At 36.2% G+C, this 20,766-nt stretch overlaps 1 protein-coding gene across 1 annotated transcript in view; it reads left to right on the forward strand.

The window, feature by feature from the left end:
* Nucleotides 1-20,766, forward strand: part of P3H2 (prolyl 3-hydroxylase 2) — a 157,480-nt gene that overhangs the window by 101,788 nt on the left and 34,926 nt on the right. The window contains exons 2-3 of the mRNA XM_082625436.1: nt 12,335-12,487; nt 13,910-14,099. Coding sequence (XP_082481562.1) covers nt 12,335-12,487; nt 13,910-14,099 — 343 coding nt within the window. The remainder of the gene's footprint in view (nt 1-12,334; nt 12,488-13,909; nt 14,100-20,766) is intronic.

Genomic DNA, 20,766 nt, shown 5'->3' on the forward strand with positions numbered 1-20,766 from the left:
GAAGGCAATACAAGGGAGCGAAAACAGTCTTTTCAAAATGGTGCTGGAACAACTGGATAGTCACATGCAAAAAAAAAAAACAAAACAAAAAAAGGAATCTACATAAAAAATTATGTCCTTCACAAAAATTAACTCAAAATTGATTAAACTGCACAAATATAAAAAATCTAGAAGATAACATAGATGACTTTGTATATGGCAGTTGCTTTTTGGATACAACACCAAAGGCACCATCCATAAATGGAATAACTGATAAGATGGGCTTAATTAAAATTAAAAGCTTCTGTTCTACAAAAGACAATATGAAGAGAATTAGAAGACAAGCAACAGACTAGGGAAAATATATTGACAAAAGGCACATTTGAGATAAAGAACTGTTACCCAAAGTATACAAAAAACTCTTAAAACTCAAAAATAAGAAAACCAACAACCCAATTTAAAAATGAGTAAAGACCTTAACAGACACCTCACTAATGAAGATATACAGATCGTAAATAAGCATATGAAAAAATCCTCTACATCGTATTCCATCAGGGAAATGCAAATTAAAGCAAAAATGAAATAATACTACACAACTATGAGACCAATATCCAGAACACTGACAACATCAAATGCTGGCAAGGATGTGGAGCAATAAGAACTCTCATTCATTGCTGATGGGAATGCAAAATGGTGAGGCCATTCCAGAAGACAGAACAGCAGTTTCTTACAAAACTAAACTGCTCTTACTACACCATCCAGCAATATCATTCCTTGGTATTTCTCTAAAGGAGTTGAAAACATGTTAGCACAATAATCTGCACCCAGATGTTTATAGCAGCTTTATTCATAATTTGCAAAACTTGGAAACAGCCATGACATACTGCTCATAAATACTGACATACCTACAGTATTTATTCATACTGTAGGTGAATAAATAAATAAACTGTGGTACATCAGACAGTGGAATATTACTCAATGCTAAAAAGAAATGAGCTATCAAGTGAAAAGACAGAGAAACCTCAAATGCACATCACTAAGTGAAAGAAGCCAATCTGAAAAGTCACAATACTGTGATTATAACTATATAACATTCTGGAAAAGGCAAAGCTATGGAGACAGTAAAAAGATCAGTAGTTGCCAGGAGTTGAGGTGGGGGTGATGAATAGATGGAGAACAGAGGAATTTTAGGCCATGAAAATGCTCTGTATGATACTATAATGATATATACTTGTCATTATACATTTCTCTAAACCCATAGAATGTATACTACCAGTAGTGATTGCTATGGTCTTTGGGTGATTATGGTGTGTTGATGTAGGTTCCTCAGTTGTAACAAATGTACCACTGTGATTAGGGACGTTGATAACGGGAGAGGTTATGCCTGTTTGGCAACGTGGGGGTATATTGGAAATCTCTGTTTTTCTTCTCAATCTCGCTCTGAACCTAAAATTGCTCCAAAAATAAATAAATTAATTAAGTCTTAAGAAAAACATTTTTATACTTACCTCAAATATTGTAATTTTTATTTTTTGAATTATTTTTGAAATGAGACAGGGGTGATTTTCATAACTACACTCACATACATGCACACATAGATATATCTGAGTCTCTTTTTCCAAAAATAAAAGTCAAAACACCTCAGTTTAGTGTTCAAAGGTCCCCAAATTCCAGCTGCATTCAACCTTGCTTTCCATTACTCTGCAATCTAGTCCTTCCACATGAGCCAGTTCAGCCAAATTACTATTCTATAAAAACATCTGAGTCATTCCTATTTCTTCCTGCTCACCTTATTCTGCATCTGAGACATCCACATGTTTTCTATTCTTCAAGATCCAGTCTCAGTCCTCAGTTCTTGATGAGGCCTTTCCTGTACCTTCCAGGTTCCTGTGGTTTCAAATTTCTCTCAATTTCAATAGCACCGTGTTGACTGTAACTCACTCTGCCCTCTAATCCTGTACAGACTTTGTTCTTGATATTAATAGTCGGGTAAGTCTCCTTGCCCTGTTGGACTGTATTTAATAAAAGGTCAAGAACTATATTGTAAATATTTTATATCCTCAGAGAACATCTATCACAGTTCTTTCTATGGCAGAGGTGAGCAGGAAACACTTGTTACATGAACCAGATATGCATGAACTCACCTCTACTTTGAAATCACAGGGATTAAAATCCCAAATACATGTTTGTGAATGTTTTAAGAAAAGATGTAGATTCTAACCATAGCCTTGCCACTGATTTTCTATGCGAATGTTTTATCCACTGTAAAGTGAAGCACTACTACTTTATGATTTAAAGGGCCTTTCTAGCCCTGGTTATCTTGGTTAATGGAAGTTAACTTTCAGAAGACCAATGCAAGTTCCACCAAAGTAACAGAAAAATGTTCAGTAAGTAAGGAGATTTTCTCCAAGCTTTAACCTCCTCAGAAATTCAGGTGGACTGGAACTTCTTTCCAGTACAGTCTATTGACTGAGGTATTGAGGAAATGTTTGGGTTTATATTTAACCTGTGTATATGGCAGGGATATTTAATTTACAATACAGCTTAAGGTTATTGCTATGGCTGAATGTTTCACAAAGTACAGGTGTGATGCCAGAGGAGCTTAGGAAACATTGAAAGAACTCTATCACCAAAACCACCTCTTTGGGCTTCCCTGGTGGCACAGTGGTTGAGAGTCCGCCTGCCGATGCAGGGGACGTGGGTTTGTGCCCTGGTCCGGGAGGATCCCACGTGCCGTGGAGCGGCTGGGCCCATGAGCCATGGCCGCTGAGCCTGCGCGTCCGGAGCCTGTGCTCCGCAGCGGGAGAGGCCACAACAGTGAGAGGCCCGCGTACCGCAAAAAACAAAACAAAACAAAACAAAACAAAAAACCCACCTCTTTAATAAGATCCTGCAGCCTGTCAGGTTAAGAGTACCAATTAGTCATCCTGATGGGTTAAATACCTGAAAGGACCTTAGTTTCTTCTTGAAGTCCCCTCCAAGAGGGGTCTTTGGAGTGAAACTCCTTTTGGCTTGCCGCCATGGTGCTTTCTTTTACATGAGCTGAAGTGAAGGTTTAGAAATACTTTTTGAAGTAAATCTCCCCACCCTTATAAGAGCAAGAGAAAGTTTATATTTCATAGAGGAATTTGGCTTATTTATACCAAAAAGGTACAAGTGGGAAAGCGTTTGATTTGCTTGCTTGCTTTTCTTATATTTCTCACAGTGGAGTGGTTTGGGTGGAATGTTAAATTTGTTTCATAAACACAAAATGGAAGGGAGACCAAAATGAAAAGAAGATGGTAGAAATGGTAATGATAGCATTTTTCTATATGCTCACTAAACCCTAAAGCCCCTCCCCAAATCATCAATTTTGGCAAGCTATCTCCAGCGTTATCCTAGGACTGTTACAATTTTTAAGAAGACAAAGCCCAGTGTGTTACTTCTTTTCCCTGACACATATTCCTTCATCTGTCATGCGCTCAGGAAACGTGGGTGCTTATGAAAGAAACAGGAACTAAACCCAAACTTTGTTTCTCAGTCCTCGGTTCTCCCGCTCCTTCTCACCTATGACGAGCATTTTATACCCATCACTTTGTTATTTCACAAAACAATGTGGCTGATGTACAAAAAAGTTTTGAAAAGCTTTTTATATTCTCAAGAGCAGAAAAATCAGTGCCAGATCTATATTAAGCTATTTCGCTGCTGATTTTTAAAGGGTACCTTAGAAGCAGAAAGCCCCAATCCAGTTTATTTGCCGTTTTGCAATTGTATTTGACAATAAATTCAAATGATTGCACCTTTGTACAGCTTGGTGTGAAGAATGTGATCTGGCTGCTGATCGCTGAGGAGATACAACTCTGGTAGTGAGCAATTAGGCTGTTGGCTCTAGCAAAGTGATGGCCAACTAGAACTTTTTAATGGGTCACTAGGGATAGACAACATTCATCTCCATTTGTCATAATGAAAGCCAGGCAGAAGCTAAGCATGCGTGAACAGTTAGAACAACAAACTTTGTTTTCATACCATCAGGTTCATTAAGGGCCACTCAGTCTGTGCCAGCACTAGCTTCCCCATGGTGCCGTAGCTCATTGTTTGTATTATTATGTGCTCTTGTAAATAATGATCAACTACTTTTGCACTGGGCCCGGGGTGAGGTATAGGGGTTCATCTTCCAACTTCTTGAAGAATTTTGTAATAAGGATTGTGTATACACTCGATAAATGATCATTTTTATTATTTTAATTCTTACTAGTAGTATTGTAAAATGCTTTGCAATCTACACAACAGTATATGGGTGTAAATTCTTGTTAACAAGCTCACAAACAAAATTATGCTCACATGATATGGGGGTCACAAAGGAGAGTACAATTCTGAGATCATAAAGAGGGACATTGGACTTCTATTTATTTATTTTTCAAAATCAGACACAAATAAGATTCTTTACATGTTAAAGTGATGATTACTGGAACAGTCATGGGATGTTGGCAAAACTGAACATGAAATGAGTGACAGCCATCTTCCAAAGACATTTTTAAAGAGGATGAAAGCTGTGTTTCGAAAAACAGTAGCAGGAAACAAAGGTCAGAGAGGTCTTAGCCTAAACTTTCTTTTCGGTAACGTTAGTCATTCTCTGACACCTCAAGGGAGACTTCTGGACAATACCACAGAGGTTAAGATGCCTTCCCAGTTGTTCAGTCCTACCCTGTCCTAATGTTTAAAAACAAAAATAACAGTAACATACCAATAAACCGTACACTAATTTCATTTGATCCATGGCAGATATGACTTGCTCACATTCCATCACTGAGATAGTACTCTCTCCTTACCCGGCAGCCATCCAAGTCTTTTCTATTCTCTTGTTAGGACTTAGACAATACACAGACAGCCTGAGGGACTGTGTCCAATTAAGCACACACATATTTTTTGGCTAATACTTTGAGTTCACTGTTTTTTTTTCTTCTCAAAAACTCAAGGAGTTTTTGTTTTAAATAGTCTCTAATATGAAGTAGCACGTTTAAAAGTTTTGCTCCTTCACTTTAGTGTTTTTGTTACCCTGAGAGATGTTTTTTCTTTAGATAAGAAATCTTCCTGAAAGCTTAACTGATAGAATCTGTCGTTCCACTGAGTTCATACGGGTAACCTCATTTGACGGTGGCAAGGCACCATCAGTGTTTAACGTTCAGTTGTAAACATCAGATTAAAACTTAGAGCGTTTAGAAAAAACGGGAGTCTATTATTCAGGCTCAGGACAGTAAGTAATTGAAGAAAAGGATACAAACAGTTGGCAAAAGAGAGTGCTTTAAAAAGACGTATGTTTCCTTTCCAGCTTACTCCACAGAGAAAATGTTACTCTTTAAATATGTCATTTCTCATCTAATCCTTACCAAATAGCATTTTGAAAGCTACAAATATTTACTTATAACCATGACTACACTTTAGACTAACATTCTGTAAATGCAAAGATAAGTTAATTTTCTTCATTTAGCATGAACAACTAATGTGTGAATTACTATGTGTTCTTTTTTTTTTTTTTTTTTTTTTTTTTTTTTTTTTTTTTTGCGGTACACGGTCCTCTCACTGTTGTGGCCTCTCCCGCTGTGGAGCACGGGCTCCGGACGCGCAGGCTCAGCGGCCATGGCTCACGGACCCAGCCGCTCCGCGGCATGTGGGATCTTCCTGGACCGGGGCACGAACCCTTGTCCCCTGCATCGGCAGGCGGACTCTCAACCACTGCGCCACCAGTGAAGCCCTATGTGTTCTTTAAAGCTAAAAAATTCTAAATTTTCTCCCTTGCCATGTAGGAAAGAATGTAATTACTAGAAATTTCCTTTACTACAGAGGTTTATCTTTTGAGTAAATTGCACATTTTCTGTATCCAAAAGAACTTTGAGTTACCTTGTGAAAGCAATTATTTGTATAATTAGATTTTTGAAATGGGAGCAAAAACAAAAAAAACTCAAAGAAAAAAATGGAAATATACTAGCTTCACTTTGATATACTATAAACCAGCATGATACAGTTACAGTAAATGAAAATACAGTTTAGTTCTGAGCTTCCTTGTAGTCAAGACGAAAAGGACAACACAGTCTATCATGTAGTCCTCAATGTCTGGTGAAATTAATTTTATAAATTAATCAGGAAAATCAACCAATTATTTACTATAACTGAATTATGAAAAGAGCTCAATATATGGGGCTTTTTGCAAATTATATTAACAACATAAAGGACGGTAACATCGCCAGAAGTTATGGCATAAGAAGGAAAAGTTATTTTTCATATGGCTATTTTTGGACTCTCTAAAAATCTGACTCCATTATATGGAAATGTTTAGGAATTTCCTAAGATTGAATTCTCATGAAAAAGCCTGGTCATTACATTTGGAACACTGTAATTTGTAGGATTTAGTTTAATTCAGTAGTTCAAACAAACTGTTTCCAAATTTTGTTTCAAAATTGGATGGGTCTTTATTTTAACAGTATTCTCTTTTTTTTTGGCCGTGCCATGGCTTGCAGGCTCTTAATCCCCCAAACAGAGATTGAACCTGGGCCCTCGGCAGTGAAAGCACGGAGTCCTAACCACTGGCAGTGAAAGCACAGAGTCCTAATCACTGGACTGCCAGGAAATTCCCAACAGTATTCTTTCAATATGTTGTTCAGTTATTTGAAGTTTATTTATTTATTTACTGATGTGGTTCTGTGAAGGAAAATTAACTTAGGGTTGACAAAAATTTGAGGTAAATTTGGAAACATTAGCAAGAGCTGAAGTATCTACAAAAATGTTGGGTATTGGATATCACCATTAATAAAAATAGTCCTCCTGCTTCATAAAAGAAAGTTTTTAGCCCATGAATTTTTAGTGTTCAGGCTGATGTACATGCTGTAATCTGATGACTTCCTTCCCCCTGCATCTAGTGTGATTATGTTGCTAATCAGAACTTAAAAATTCTGCTGTGGCTTAGAAACAGGATGTCTTCACTGTCTATTTACATGTTTGGCAGTTGGTAAGAAACTTCATATGGGGTTAAAAATTCTTTAAAGTTGCTATATTGTGAAATTTAAGTAAAGAGCCAAGGCAAAAATATAGCACTGCATCAAACTAAAATGCATGATATTGGATGAATTCCCAAAGTTAGGGTAGGGAAAGTAGAGAAAGAATTCCTTTCCTTATTGAAAAAGTCGTTTGAGTACAAGAATGGAAATTACTTATTTCAGCCTTGATGTTTTATACTGGTTGTATAAAAGGCTTCAGAAAATGGAATGTGATCTTAAATATTCTCTTTCAAAAGGACGCAGTGTTCTTTTTTTTTAACATCTTTATTGGAGTATAATTGCTTTACAATGGTGTGTTAGTTTCTGCTTTATAACAAAGTGAATCAGTTATACATATACATATGTTTCCATATGGATGCAGTGTTCTTTACATGTTTTAATGTGTTTTAGAATTAGTCCCTTTCCATTCTTGCACATGTCTTACAAGCTGTTCTAAACTCATACTCAAAATATTTGAGCTTCATATTTATGCTAATTCAGAAGAGAGGGAACTTGTATATCTTTCCTAAAATAAATTTGGAAATTTTAGAATTGTTTCCTTTTGGGCTATGTGTCCGCCTTCGGAATTGAGAAACTTTACTATGGCAAGGATGGGCAAAAATGGAAAGGAAGAGAAAGGAATGGAAGAGGGAGGGGTGAAAAATAGGGGGCAAACCTATGCTGTCCCATTTTTATTTTGTGATGTAAAAGCATTACCTCTGACCTGGATTACTGCAGTGTTCTCCTGCCTGCTACCAAAGATCTGTTCTCCACACAGCAGTCTGAATTATCATTTGAAAATATGTATCAGGTAATTAAAATTCTTTAATGATTTCCTCTTGCACTTAGAATAATGTTCAAACTCTTTACTGTAGCACACAAGTGATTGTTATGCAACTTCTCAAATCTCTCTTCTTAGTTTCTACTCTGCTTTTAAAACATGTCAAACTTTTTCCATTTCAGGGCCTTTTTGCTTGACTTTCTTTTGCCTGGAACACTCTTCCTCCTCTTCTGTTCATGACTGGATTTCAACATTTAAGTCTCAGCTCAAAAATCACATTGCAGAGACCTTACTTGACTAATTTATCTAAAGGAGTCCTGCTTTCACCCAGCCCAGCCAGCTCTTACTGTATTGTTTGTTCATTTATTTCTTCATAGCACTTAGTGCAATCTAAACTTATTTTCATTAATGATTTATTTACTTGAGGTTTGTCCCCTTGGAAGAGACTGTAAACACCTGGAAAGCAGGGTTTTTGTCTGTTTTGGCCATGTAGCTATTCTCATCGACTTTCAGACTTTCACAGTGCCTGGCATGGATTTAATGCAAAATAAATATTTGTTGAATAAATGAATGAGTGAAATAAAGAATTTGGTATGGCTGGAGTACTGAGCCTGTGTTTTCTTGAATGGATGATGGTAAATTATAAAACTTCTAGAAGTTTTTCTAGAACTTTCCTGGGAAAAGTTTGCATAGTGGTAAATAGGAGGAAGTTATGCTAGAAAGATAGGGCAGGGGTCAAATCCTACAGTTTCCTGAATGTCGTGGTACATAGTTTCTGGAATCACCTCTGTGGTCAATGGATACCTATTGACAGTTTTTAAGTAGTCAATGTACATTTTTGAAATGCTCCTTTATTATTCATTATGGAAAACCATTTCTGTGTCAGTAGAGTCTGGTTCACTCACCAGTTGACTGAGTAACTTCCAAACATCAGCAGGGTGTTGATTTAATCAGCCTTTTTTCATGCAGCATGGCTGGCAGGAGAAAATTTTTGCCTTAGTTCTTCACAGCCTGAGATGAAATGAACCAGTGCTTGTTGAAGGCATTTCTTACTCGGTAGAGCAGCAAGCTCCCCCAAAGCATGATACCATCTTGTTGAATCATTCCCCTTTCCTCAGTTGTTCTTTATTTTACAATTTACTTTTCTAATGCATAGAGTTACCCTCACATTAGAGTTACCTTCTCCTGTGATATGTTTTAATTTGGTCTGGTCTTAAAGGAAATCCAGTTTGAAGCCTTTTTTCTTTTTTTTTTTTTTGCGGTATGTGAGCCTCTCACTGTTGTGGCCTCTCCCGCTGCAGAGCACAGGCTCCGGACGTGCAGGCTCAGCGGCCATGGCTCACGGGCCCAGCCGCTATGTGGCATGTGGGATCTTCCCGGACCAGGGCACGAACCCATGTCCCCTGCATCGGCAGGCGGACTCTCAACCACCACACCACCAGGGAAGCCCCAGCTTGAAGCCTTTAAAGGCAGTTAGCTTCTTGTTTGTTTCAATGGAGTAGCAGGTAGATCCTTCCTTAGCTGAAACCTAGTACTTATACGGCCTTATAATAATCTCCATCTAATAGTACAGGCTTATATGTAGCACACACATGTTCACCTGGACTTTTCCTACCACTTCAGATGTGTGTATCTAATTTCAAAAATGGACTGCAAAGATATCAAGCTTCCAGTTAAAATGATGGCCTGTTTTATATATAATCTCTGGCAGCCAATTCTAGTTTCCTGAACTGGTTCACAATAATTTAAAAGCCAGTTCATGAATAAGTTTTATGGATTAACCTTAAGTCATGGAATCTTCTTTATATTTATATTGGGGAACATGATATTATGTTTAATACTGGGTTATAAATGGGGAAAGCACCAAATAAGCAAAAAACCAATGTGGTCAAATTTAAGAGAAGGAACCAATTTGTCAGTGTTGGCTAACAGTTTTCAAGAGCTACTGAATCACATTCATCAGTGATAATCAGTATTGGAAGCTCTCAGTGTGAATGATGACTTTAGAGATGTTGTTATTAAACTTACATCCTTCTAGTCTATTATAGCTTATGAAGCACACTCACATGTAATATACCTTTTGATTTGTGTGTAAATGTTTGCTTCTTATAATTTATTTTTCTCTTTTCTTAGACATATCGTAGACATCATATATATGTAAAGTAGATGGAAAACAAAAAAATAAATAAGTGGGCTTCCCTGGTGGCACAGTGGTTGAGAGTCTGCCTGCCGATGCAGGGGACGCGGGTTTGTGCCCCGGTCCGGGGGGATCCCACACGCCGCAGAGCGGCTGGGCCCGTGAGCCAGCCATGGCCGCTGAGCCTGCACATCCGGAGCCTGTGCTCCGCAGCCAGAGAGGCCACAGCAGTGAGAGGCCCACGTACCGCAAAATAAATAAATAAATAAATAAGTCATGTGGTCCCTACCCTCAGAAAGTTCTACTAGGAGTAACAGATATACTTAGGTAGGTGCCACATATGGCAGAGTATGATAAGTGCCAGTAGAAGAACAGGGATACAATGATATTGCAGTGCTTGACTGTAGTTTTAGGGTTGAGAAAAAATTTCTTAGAGAAGGCAAGATTTAAGCTTGGTCTTATAGGATATGTTAGATTTCAACAAGAAAATCCAAGTGTCAGAGGATCTCTGGGTCAGTGGAACAGTCTGAGCAAAACATGAAGATAGGAAAGTGCAAAATTTATAAAAATTTATCTATTTTCGTTCAATGTTAATGGCTGGTGTTATAAAACTAGAGCGTGTCAGTACTAACGTGTTGTGTTCAGAACTTATAGTTTGGCCCTTAACTGGAGGCAGTTTCCACCAACTGCAAGTACCTCACTATATCCTCATAAATTATGTGTCTGTGGGAGTTGTAGACTATACATCCCCAGCATTAATGAGAGTATATTCACATTCTTGAAATGAATAGATCTTATATAAATTGTATCCTTTTTTTTTAGGGTTTTAGTGATTTCTGAAGCACATTTATATATAATACACAATTAAATCATTCCAAAATCCTATGTAGTAGGTGGTGGTATGGCGGTTTCTTAATGGAGAACCAAGACACAAATGTTTAAATGACTTTTTCCAGGCTCACTTGATCAGTAAGTGTAGACACCTACCCGATTTAGAACCTATTCATTCTCCTCTATAGCTATATACTTGTCACTATGTAGACATCCATACAACTCATATTTGTCTGTGTTGGTGTATGAGAAATTGAGAAAATTTAAGAAAGAAACCAGGAATTCAAAATTAATGATTTTGACAGCAAAAATAATTCTGAAACCACAGAATGGAGAACAAAGGTAAAAGTGGCAAGGAAAGCTGATTTCAGGCAAGATTTAATGGAAGGAAGGTCAGTAGCTAAGAATATGCAAGTTAAAAAGAAAAGGAGAAGGCTTTACTATTATTAGACAAAGTTAAGGATATCAGATCTTAAAATAGGGCAGTTTATGTTTTCTGTAGTAAGGGATAAGATTCTTTATACATCATGAGAAGGCAGTGACTGGGAACTCAGGAACCTACTGCTACTTTCTATTTCTTACTAATACTTGAGTGTCCAGACTATCAGAAGCCTAATCAGTTGAATCTTATATGCCTTCCATGATTTTATATTTATTTGTTCAGTAACAGTGAGTTTTATTTCTTTATACTTCAAAATAGACCAAGCATAATTTGTTTTTCACCATGATAATGACTAGTACTAGTGTGAATATTTACTTTTCTGAAATGAGGCAAAAGGTTCTGTCTATAGACATTCTCCATGAATAAAGCATAGGGCAAAATGTATTAAATCAAGTAAATTTAATTACATTTTGTTACCAAAAAATGCATCATTGCACGTTACATGGAGAGCAGCTTATTAAGTGGTTTAAGAGGAGATTTATAGTGTCTTTGTAGTTTATTAAAAATCCTTCCTTTTATATTAATGAGAATCCAACTTGTAAGTTTGGAATCAATTTCTCAATCAAAGGAATGTGGTATAACATTTTGTGTGCTGTATTTAGCATCTCTTCTGGATTGGAAAAATTTATTCCTTTTAACTTTGTGTTCTTCACATTCTAAAGCCTGAAAACAGATTTGGAGGAGTGGGAGGTATTCCTAATCTCACCCTTCAGAAAGTCACAGTTTATTCTTCCATTGTCAGGATTAAAGGCAAAAGTAACAAAAAGAAAAGAAGAGAAAATAAAAGACAAAAATATTGAAAATGTGAATTAGAGGTGGCACAGCATTGGCAGATTTTAATTTTGATCAATCATAAGACAAACAGAAGCATGTAGATTCAATTTCCCAGAAAACACAGATGGCTTAGAACAGAGGGAAAAGAAAACGAACTTGGAACAAAGCACATTTATCCATTTTCACCAATGCCAAAATACCCACATATCATTTTAGGAACACTACTTATTAACCTCTTGCCCTTTAGTGTGGAGGCTGGGTAGGGTGAATGTGAACTAGAACTCAGCCCTGACACTTTCTGTCTGTGAGACCTTGGACTGGTACTGAACCCAGTTTAGAAATATTTGCCTTCATTTGATCCTCTTTTTTTCTCTTTATAGCTTAACCAACTTGAAAAGGCAGTGGAAGCAGCACACACATTTTTCATGGCCAACCCTGAGCACATGGAAATGCAGCAGAACATCAAGAATTACAGAATGATGGCAGGCGTTGAAGACCTCCAGCTGGTAGATCGGGATGCCAGACCACACCTGGTGAGCTTTGGGGACCCTGTCCTAACCATGAGGAACTTAGTGCTCCTAACTTTCAACGGACAAAAAGCAAATTCCTATGAATGGATATCTCACATTGATTCCAACGTCTAATACAGTATCATTTTTATACTTTCAGAGTTCCCAAGATGAAGTATTGTAATTCAGGGTGGAAAAATTGAAAGAAAAAGAAAATTAACTTAGAAAATCAGTATGATATGGTGAAAAGTAAGATGTGACATAAATGTCTGTAACCCTCTCTGAGCCTCAACACCCACTCCAGCACTTCAATTTTACCCACTGGAATTGAAGCCCATGTGAATTGCTCAGGGTCACACCACGGTTTCCCAGCAACCAGTCTAGTGACTTTTTCCACAGTACCTGTATTTTTCAAATTTTGATTTTTTTAAGCTACATAATTATTCCTTTAAATGAAATCTTCCTTGAAATTCACAGTGTGTTGAAAGGGCTTCTTTTTCAATTGGATACATCACCATTCTCAATGTGTGGCCTCCAAGAGGATTGAAGAAAAGGCTAAGAGAGGAAGACTTTAGATGAAAGTCTTTTCTCCTTTTTTTTTTTTTTTTAAATGAACTATGTTCCCTGGAGCCACATTATTATGATGGTTTTCGTGCTCTTGTACATTGGATGTCTTAAGCTGAGTGCAGTTTAGGGGATCCTTTCTAATTACAGGAAGGTACTTCTTTCCTTCAATGCTGTGATCTGATCTGTGACAAATCTGTACTATACACTATGTAAATGGCTAACAAGTCAACTGCAAACCAACTGAATGCACAAATCTTAGTGCTGGTACTGAAATCTATTCAAAATAGTCATCATGATCTCAAAGTTTGTTTCAAAATTTACAAGCATCAAGTGTCAATTAAAACTGAAGATGAAACATTAGTGAATGTTGAATTCTCATATTTTAGGTGTACTTCCTTTTTAGATTTTTTGGTTCTCTGCTAATTTTACCATACTGTTTCATTTAAATTTCTTACACACTAACTTTGTTTATGCAATTGAAATAAAATTGCAGTATACACACACACACACACAAAAGAAATATTTGAACCAGGCCTGGAATTGAGTGTCACATCCACCCACATCCATCTTCCTGCACTTTGTTGCATGGCCCTACCTGCATTCAAAAGGGTTAGAAAATATAGTCTTGAGTGAGCTCAGGAAGAAAATGAAATTGATTGATGCCACAGCAGTAGGCTTGCTCAGTCAGTCCCTTCTCATTTACAATTAGTTGAAGCCAGGGAAGTTTCCCTTTATCTCCCAGTGTGATCCTTCTTTATCTTCCACAGTGCAAGAGTCTCACACCCACTTACCTAAGTGATCCAGAGTCTGCCTGCATTTTGCCATTCAAGTGCCCCTTAGGTGCTCTTTGAAAAAAAATGTTTCTCTGTTTTTTTACAGGAGAGTTACAGTGAAGGAGTTAAACATTATGAGGCAGATGACTTTGAACTAGCTATCAAGTACTTTGAACAAGCTTTAAGAGAATATTTCAGTGAAGATACGGAGTGCAGAGCCCTGTGTGAGGGGCCTCAGAGATTTGAGGAATATGAGTACTTAGGGTATAAAGCTGGTCTCTATGAAGCCATTGCAGGTAAAGTTTATTTTTCCCTTGATTTCCTGATTATAGAAATACTACATGCCATCTGTAAAACTATTCCAAAAATGTAGAAGTATATATTGTAAAAAGTATAATTGTAAAAAAATTCTCATATATGTATCCCATCCTCTCTCCTGTGGATTACTTTCCCTAGCTTAAATTTTGTTGATTATGCTTCCAAACTTTTTCAGATACATACATAAATATTTAGGTATTTATTTATAATTATTATTTCATTTTTATAAAAATAAGACAACACTGTAAATATTGATTTTCAGTATATGTTTTGTTTTTGTTTTATTTTATGCTTAACAATATATTGTGGACTTCTCATGTAAGTACATGTAGATCTACCTTATTGCATTATATGGGGAAAGCATAATTTATTTGACCAGTCCTTTACTGATGAATACTAAGGAAGTTGCAGTTTTTTCTTATGATTAATAAGTAGTACCTTTGTATAGTCTTCTTCTATTACTTAAATGAATATTTTGTTACATTGGGAACTTAATATACCACAATTTAAAATAGTACGTAAAGTTCATTATACATTAATGGGGGAGGTTGACTAGTTAACCATGTATGGTGGGGACTGAGTTCTCCGCTGCATATGAAAAAATACATGAAATAAATTCTATTATATTAATAATATGAGTAAAAATAGAACTGTTAGAAGAAAATGCAAGAGAATATTTGTATAACAGTAGGAAAGCTCTTCTTAGCATGATGAAAGACAAGAAATTTTAAGTAAAAGATTTTACATAAGATTTGTAAATATAAAAGATACTTTAATCAAATTGATTTATAATAACAAGTGGAAAAAGTTGCAGAATGTTTACAGGAAAACAGTTAATATCATTAATACTTAAACACAGACTGTGAATTATTAGTAGTACTGGTAATTCATTTCTTATTTATTGGTAGTAATAAAAATAAGCAAAATTTATTTAACAGTTAAAATATACAGAGCATTTTATATAGTTATATCTCTTTTAATCCTATAAACAACTCCTTGTAGGTATTGTTATTAACCCTCTTCTCCCCTTTTAAATGAGGAATTTAGACCTCAGAAAGATTAAGTAATGGGATTAAGGTGAAACTGGGAATCAAACCTAGGATTTTCTCGCTCTAGAGCCCATACTTTGAAGATCTACACTGTTGAAAAATGGGCAAAGTTTATTTATTCAATAATAAACGTTTAACACATATTTGTTGAGTGCATATTGTATTCCAAGTTATAAAACATGAAAAACAATGTTCAACTTCTCATATACTCATAGAAATGCAAATTAATGAAGTCAGTTTTCTTTCCCCAACTTCCAATGTTTTCTGTCTTCATAAAAAGCATCACTCACCTAGTAGCTCAAACCAAATCCCTAGAAGTTATCTTTCAATCCAACATTTCCTTCAATTCTTATTCCCCTCCGACTTGTTACTAAACTTTGAAAGATGCTACTTCCTAATAGCATTTGAGATTTCCTGGTTCCCTCCACTCCTTTTGCTACCACCCTGGTTCAAATCAACACTATATTTTAACTAATTCACTGTGATAGGCTCCTTGCTGGTCCTCATGTTCTGATCAGGTTCTACTCTGTAAGCAGACAGAACAGTTTTCCAAAAAACAGAAAGTCTGCTCATAGATATGCTGAATCACCCCCCTGTCACGCCACTGGCTTCCATTGCACTTGAAATAAAACTCAAAACCTTTAACAAGGACTTTCATGACTGCATACTAGTGTTCATTTTCATCCTCTCTCTTTTTCTATCCCTTTAATCCATTCCAACTGTACTTATTTTAATTCCTAAGATACACCAGGCTCATTTCCACTTACAGACTTGAAAATGTTGTCTTCTCTCACTTGGTTATTACCCTATCTTGTTAAGTGCTTAATCCTCATTGCCTACTTGTAGTGACTGGCAAATAGCAGGTGCTTAGTGAATATCTGTTAAATGAATGGGTGGAAGGAAGAAAGGATGAGGGAAGGAAGGAGATGATATATCCATCAATCACACTGCAGAGATTAAAAGGGTTAATAATACTCTATATTTGTGAAAATATAGGTCTTAAATTGTTGAGATTTTTTTGAATTTTATTTTATTTATTTTTTTATACAGCAGGTTCTTATTAGTTATCCATTTTATACATATTAGTGTATATATGTAAATCTCAATCTCCCAATTCAACACACCACCACCCCCCTCTGCCGCTTTCCCCCCTTGGTGCATCTGTGTCTCAATTTCTGCCCTGCAAACCAGTTCACCTGTACCATTTTTCTAGGTTCCACATATATGCGTTAATATACAATATTTGTTTTTCTCTTTCTAACTTTCTTCAGTCTGTATGACAGTTTCTAGATCCATCCACATTTCTACAAATAAACTAATTTCATTCCTTTTTGTGGCTGTGTAATATTCCATTGTATATATATACCACATCTTCTTTATCCATTTGTCTGTTGATGGGCATTTAGGCTGCTTCCATGTTCTGGCTATTGTAAATAGTGCTTCAATGAACATTGGGGTGCATGTCTCTTTTTGAATTATGGTTTTCTCTTGTTATATGCCCAGTAGTGGGATTGCTGGGTCATATGGTAATTCTATTCATAGTTTTTTAAGGAACCTCCATATTGTTCTCCAAAGTGGCTGTATCAATTTACATTCCCACCAACAGTGCAAGAGTGTTCCCTTTTCTCCACACCCTCTCCAGCATTTGTTGTTTGTAGATTTTCTGATGATGCCCATTCTAACTGGTGTGAGGTGATACCTCATTGGAGTTTTGATTTGCATTTCTCTAATAATTAGTGATGTTGAGCAACTTTTCCTGGGCTTCTTGGCCATCTGTATGTCTTCTTTGGAGAAATGTCTATTTAGGTATTCTGCCCATTTTTGGATTGGGTTGTGTGTTTTTTTAATATTGAGCTGCATGGGCTGTTTATGTATTTTGGAGATTAATCCTTTATCCATTGATTTGTTTGCAAATATTTTCTCCCATTCTGAGGGTTGTCTTTTCATTGTGTTTGTAGTTTCCATTGCTGAGCAAAAGCTTTTAAGTTTCATTAGGTCCCATTTGTTTATTTTTGTTTTATATCCATTACTCTAAGAAGTGGATCAAAAAAGATCTTGCTGTGATTTATGTCAAAGAGTGTTCTTCCTATATTGTCCTCTAAGAGTTTTATAGTGTCCAGTCTTACATTTAGGTCTCTAATCCATTTTGAGTTTATTTTTGTGAATGGTGTTAGGGAGTGTTTGAATTTCATTCTTTTACATGTAGCTGTCCAGTTTTTCCAGCACCACTTACTGAAGAGACTCTCTTTTCTCCATTGTATATCCTTCCCTCCTTTGTCATAGATTAGTTGAACATGGGTGCGTGGGTTTATCTCTGGGCTTTCTATCCTGTTCCATTGATCTATATTTATGTTTTTGTGCCAGTACCATATTTCTTGATTACTGTAGCTTTGTAGTATAGTCTGAAGTCAGGGAGTCTGATTTCTCCAGCTCCGTTTTCTTCCCCCAAGACCACATTGGCTATTCGGGGTCTTTTGTGTCTCCATACAAATTTTAAGGTTTTTTGTTCTAGTTCTGTAAAAAATGCCATTGGTAATTTGATAGGGATTACATTGAATCTGTAGATTGCTTTGGGTAGTATAGTCATTTTCACAATATTGATTCTCCAATCCAAGAACATGGTATATCTCTCCATCTCTTTGTATCACCTTTAATTTCTTTCATCAGTGTCTTATAGTTTCCTGCATACAGGTCTTTTGTCTGCCTAGGTAAGTTTGTTCCTAGGTATTTTATTCTTTTGGTTACAGTGGTAAATGGGAGTGTTTCCTTAATTTCCCTTTCAGATTTTTCATCATTAGTGTATAGGAATGCATGAGATTTCTGTGCATTAATTTTGTATCCTGCAACATTACCAAATTCATTGATTAGCTCTATTAGTTTTCTGGTGACATCTTTAGGATTCTCTATGTATAGTATCACGTCATCTGCAGGAAGTGACAGTTTTACTTCTTCTTTTCCAATTTGTGTTCAGTTTATTTCTTTTTCTTCTCTGATTGCCGTGGCTAGGACCTCGAAAACTATGTTGAATAATAGTGGTGAGAGTGGACATCCTTGCCTTGTTCCTGATCTTAGATCAAATGCTTTTAGTTTTTCACCATTGAGAATGATGTTTGCTGTGGGTTTGTCATATATGGCCTTTATTATGTTGAGGTAGGTTCCCTGTATGTCCACTTTCTGGAGAGTTTTTATCATAAATGGGTGTTGAATTTTGTCAAAAGCTTTTTCTGCATCTATTGATATGATCATATGGTTTTTCTTCTTCAATTTGTTAATATGGTGTGTCACATTGATTGATTTGCATATAGTAAAGAATCCTTGCATCCCTGGGATAAATCCCACTTGATCATGGTGTATGATGCTTTTAATGTGCTGTTGGATTCTGTTTGATAGTATTTTGTTGAGGATTTTTGCATCTATATTCATCAGTGATATTGGTCTATAATTTTTTTTTTATAGTATCTTTGCCTGGTTTTGGTATCAGGGTGATGGTGGCCTCATAGAATGTGATTGGGAGTGCTCCTTCCTCTGCAATTTTTTGGAAGAGTTTGAGAAGGATGGATGTTAGCTCTTCTCTAAATGTTTGATAGAATTCTGGTCCTGGACTTTTGTTTGTTGGAAGATTTTTGATCACAGTTTCAATTTCATTACTTGTGATTGTTCTGTTCATATTTTCTATTTCTTCCTGGTTCAGTCTTGGAAGGTTATATCTTTCTAAGAATTTGTCCATTTCTTCCAGGTTGTCCATTTTATTGGCATAGAGTTTCTTGTAGTAGTCTCTTAGGATGCTTTGTATTTCTGTGGTGTCTGTTGTAACTTCTCTTTCATTTCTAAGTTTTTTGATTTGAGTTCTCTCCCTACTTTTCTTCATGAGCCTGGCTAGTGGTTTATCAATTTTGTTTATCTTCTCAAAGATCCAGCTTTTAGTTTTATTGACATTTGTTATTGTTTTCTTTGTTTCTATTTCATTTATTTCTGCTCTGATCTTTATGATTTCTTTCCTTCTACTAACTTTGGGTTTTGTTTGTTCTTCTTTCTCTAGTTCCTTTAGGTGTAAGGTTAGATTGGTTATTTGAGATGTTTGTTGTTTCTTGAGGTAGGATTGTATTGTGATAAACTTCCCTCTTAGAACCACTTTTGCTGCGTCCCATAGGTTTTGGATCATCATGTTTTCATTGTCATTTGTCTCTAAGTATTTTTTGATTTCCTCTTTGATTTCTTCAGTGATCTCTTGGTTCTTTAGCCACGTATTTTTTATCCTCCATGTATTTGTGTTTTTTACATTTTTCCCCTTTAATTAATTTCTAATATCATAGCATTGTGGTCAGAAAAGATGCTTGATATGATTTCAATTTTCTTAAATTTCCTGAGGTTTGATTTGTGACCCAAGATGTGATCTATCCTGTAGAATGTCCCGTGCACACTTGAGAAGAATCTGCTGTTTTTGGATGGAATGTCCTATGAATATCAATTAAATCTATCTGGTCTATTGTGTCATTTAAAGCTTGTGTTTCCTTATTAATATTCTGTCTGGATGATCTGTCCATTGGTGTAAGTGAGGTTTTAAGGTCCCCCACTGTTACTGTGTTACTGTCAATTTCCTCTTTTATACCTGATAGCAGTTGCCTTATGTATTGAGGTGCTCCTATGGTGTGTACATATATATTTATAATTGTTATATCTTCTTCTTGGATTGATCCCTTGATCATTATGTAGTGTCCTTCCTTGTCTCTTGTAACATTCTTTATTTTAAAGTCTATTTTATCTTATATGAGTATTGCTACTCCAACTTTCTTTTGATTTCCGTTTGCATGGAATATCTTTTTCCATCCCCTCACTTTCAGTCTGTATGTGTCCCTAGGTCTGAAGTGGGTCTTTTGTAGATAGCATATATATGGGTCTTATTTTTATATCCATTCAGCGAGCCTGTGTCTTTTGGTTAGAGCATTTAATCCATTCATGTTTAATGTAATTATCAATAGGTATGTTCCTATGACCATTTTCTTAATTGTTTTGGGTTTGTTTTTGTAGGTCCTTTTCTTCTCTTGTGTTTCCCACTTTGAGAAGTTCCTTTAGCATTTGTTGTAGAGCTGGTTTGGTGGTGCTGAATTCTCTTAGCTTTTGCTTGTCTGTAAATCTTCTGATTTCTCCATTGAAAATGAATGAGATCCTTGCTGGGTAGAGTAATCTTGGTTGTAGGTCCTTCCCTTTTATAACTTTAAATATGTCATGTCACTCCCTCTGGCTTGTAGAGTTTCTGCTGAGAAATCAGCTGTTAACCTTATGGGAGTTCCCTTGTATGTTATTTGTCATTTTTCCCTTGCTGCTTTGAATAATTTTTCTTTGTCTTTAATTTTTACCAGTTTGATTACTATGTGTCTCCACATGTTTCTCCTTGGGTTTAACCTGTATGGGACTCTCTGTGCTTTCTGGACTTGGGTGGCTATTTCCTTTCCCATGTTAGGGAAGTTTTTGACTATAATATCTTCAGATATTTTCTCGGGTCCTTTCTCTCTTCTGCTTCTGGGACCCCTATAATGCGAATGTTTTTGCATTTAATATTGTCCCAGAGGTCTCTTAGGCTGTCTTCATTTCTTTT

Source organism: Mesoplodon mirus (assembly GCF_964341445.2).
Source record: "Mesoplodon mirus genome assembly, chromosome: 6".
NCBI lineage: Eukaryota > Metazoa > Chordata > Mammalia > Artiodactyla > Ziphiidae > Mesoplodon > Mesoplodon mirus.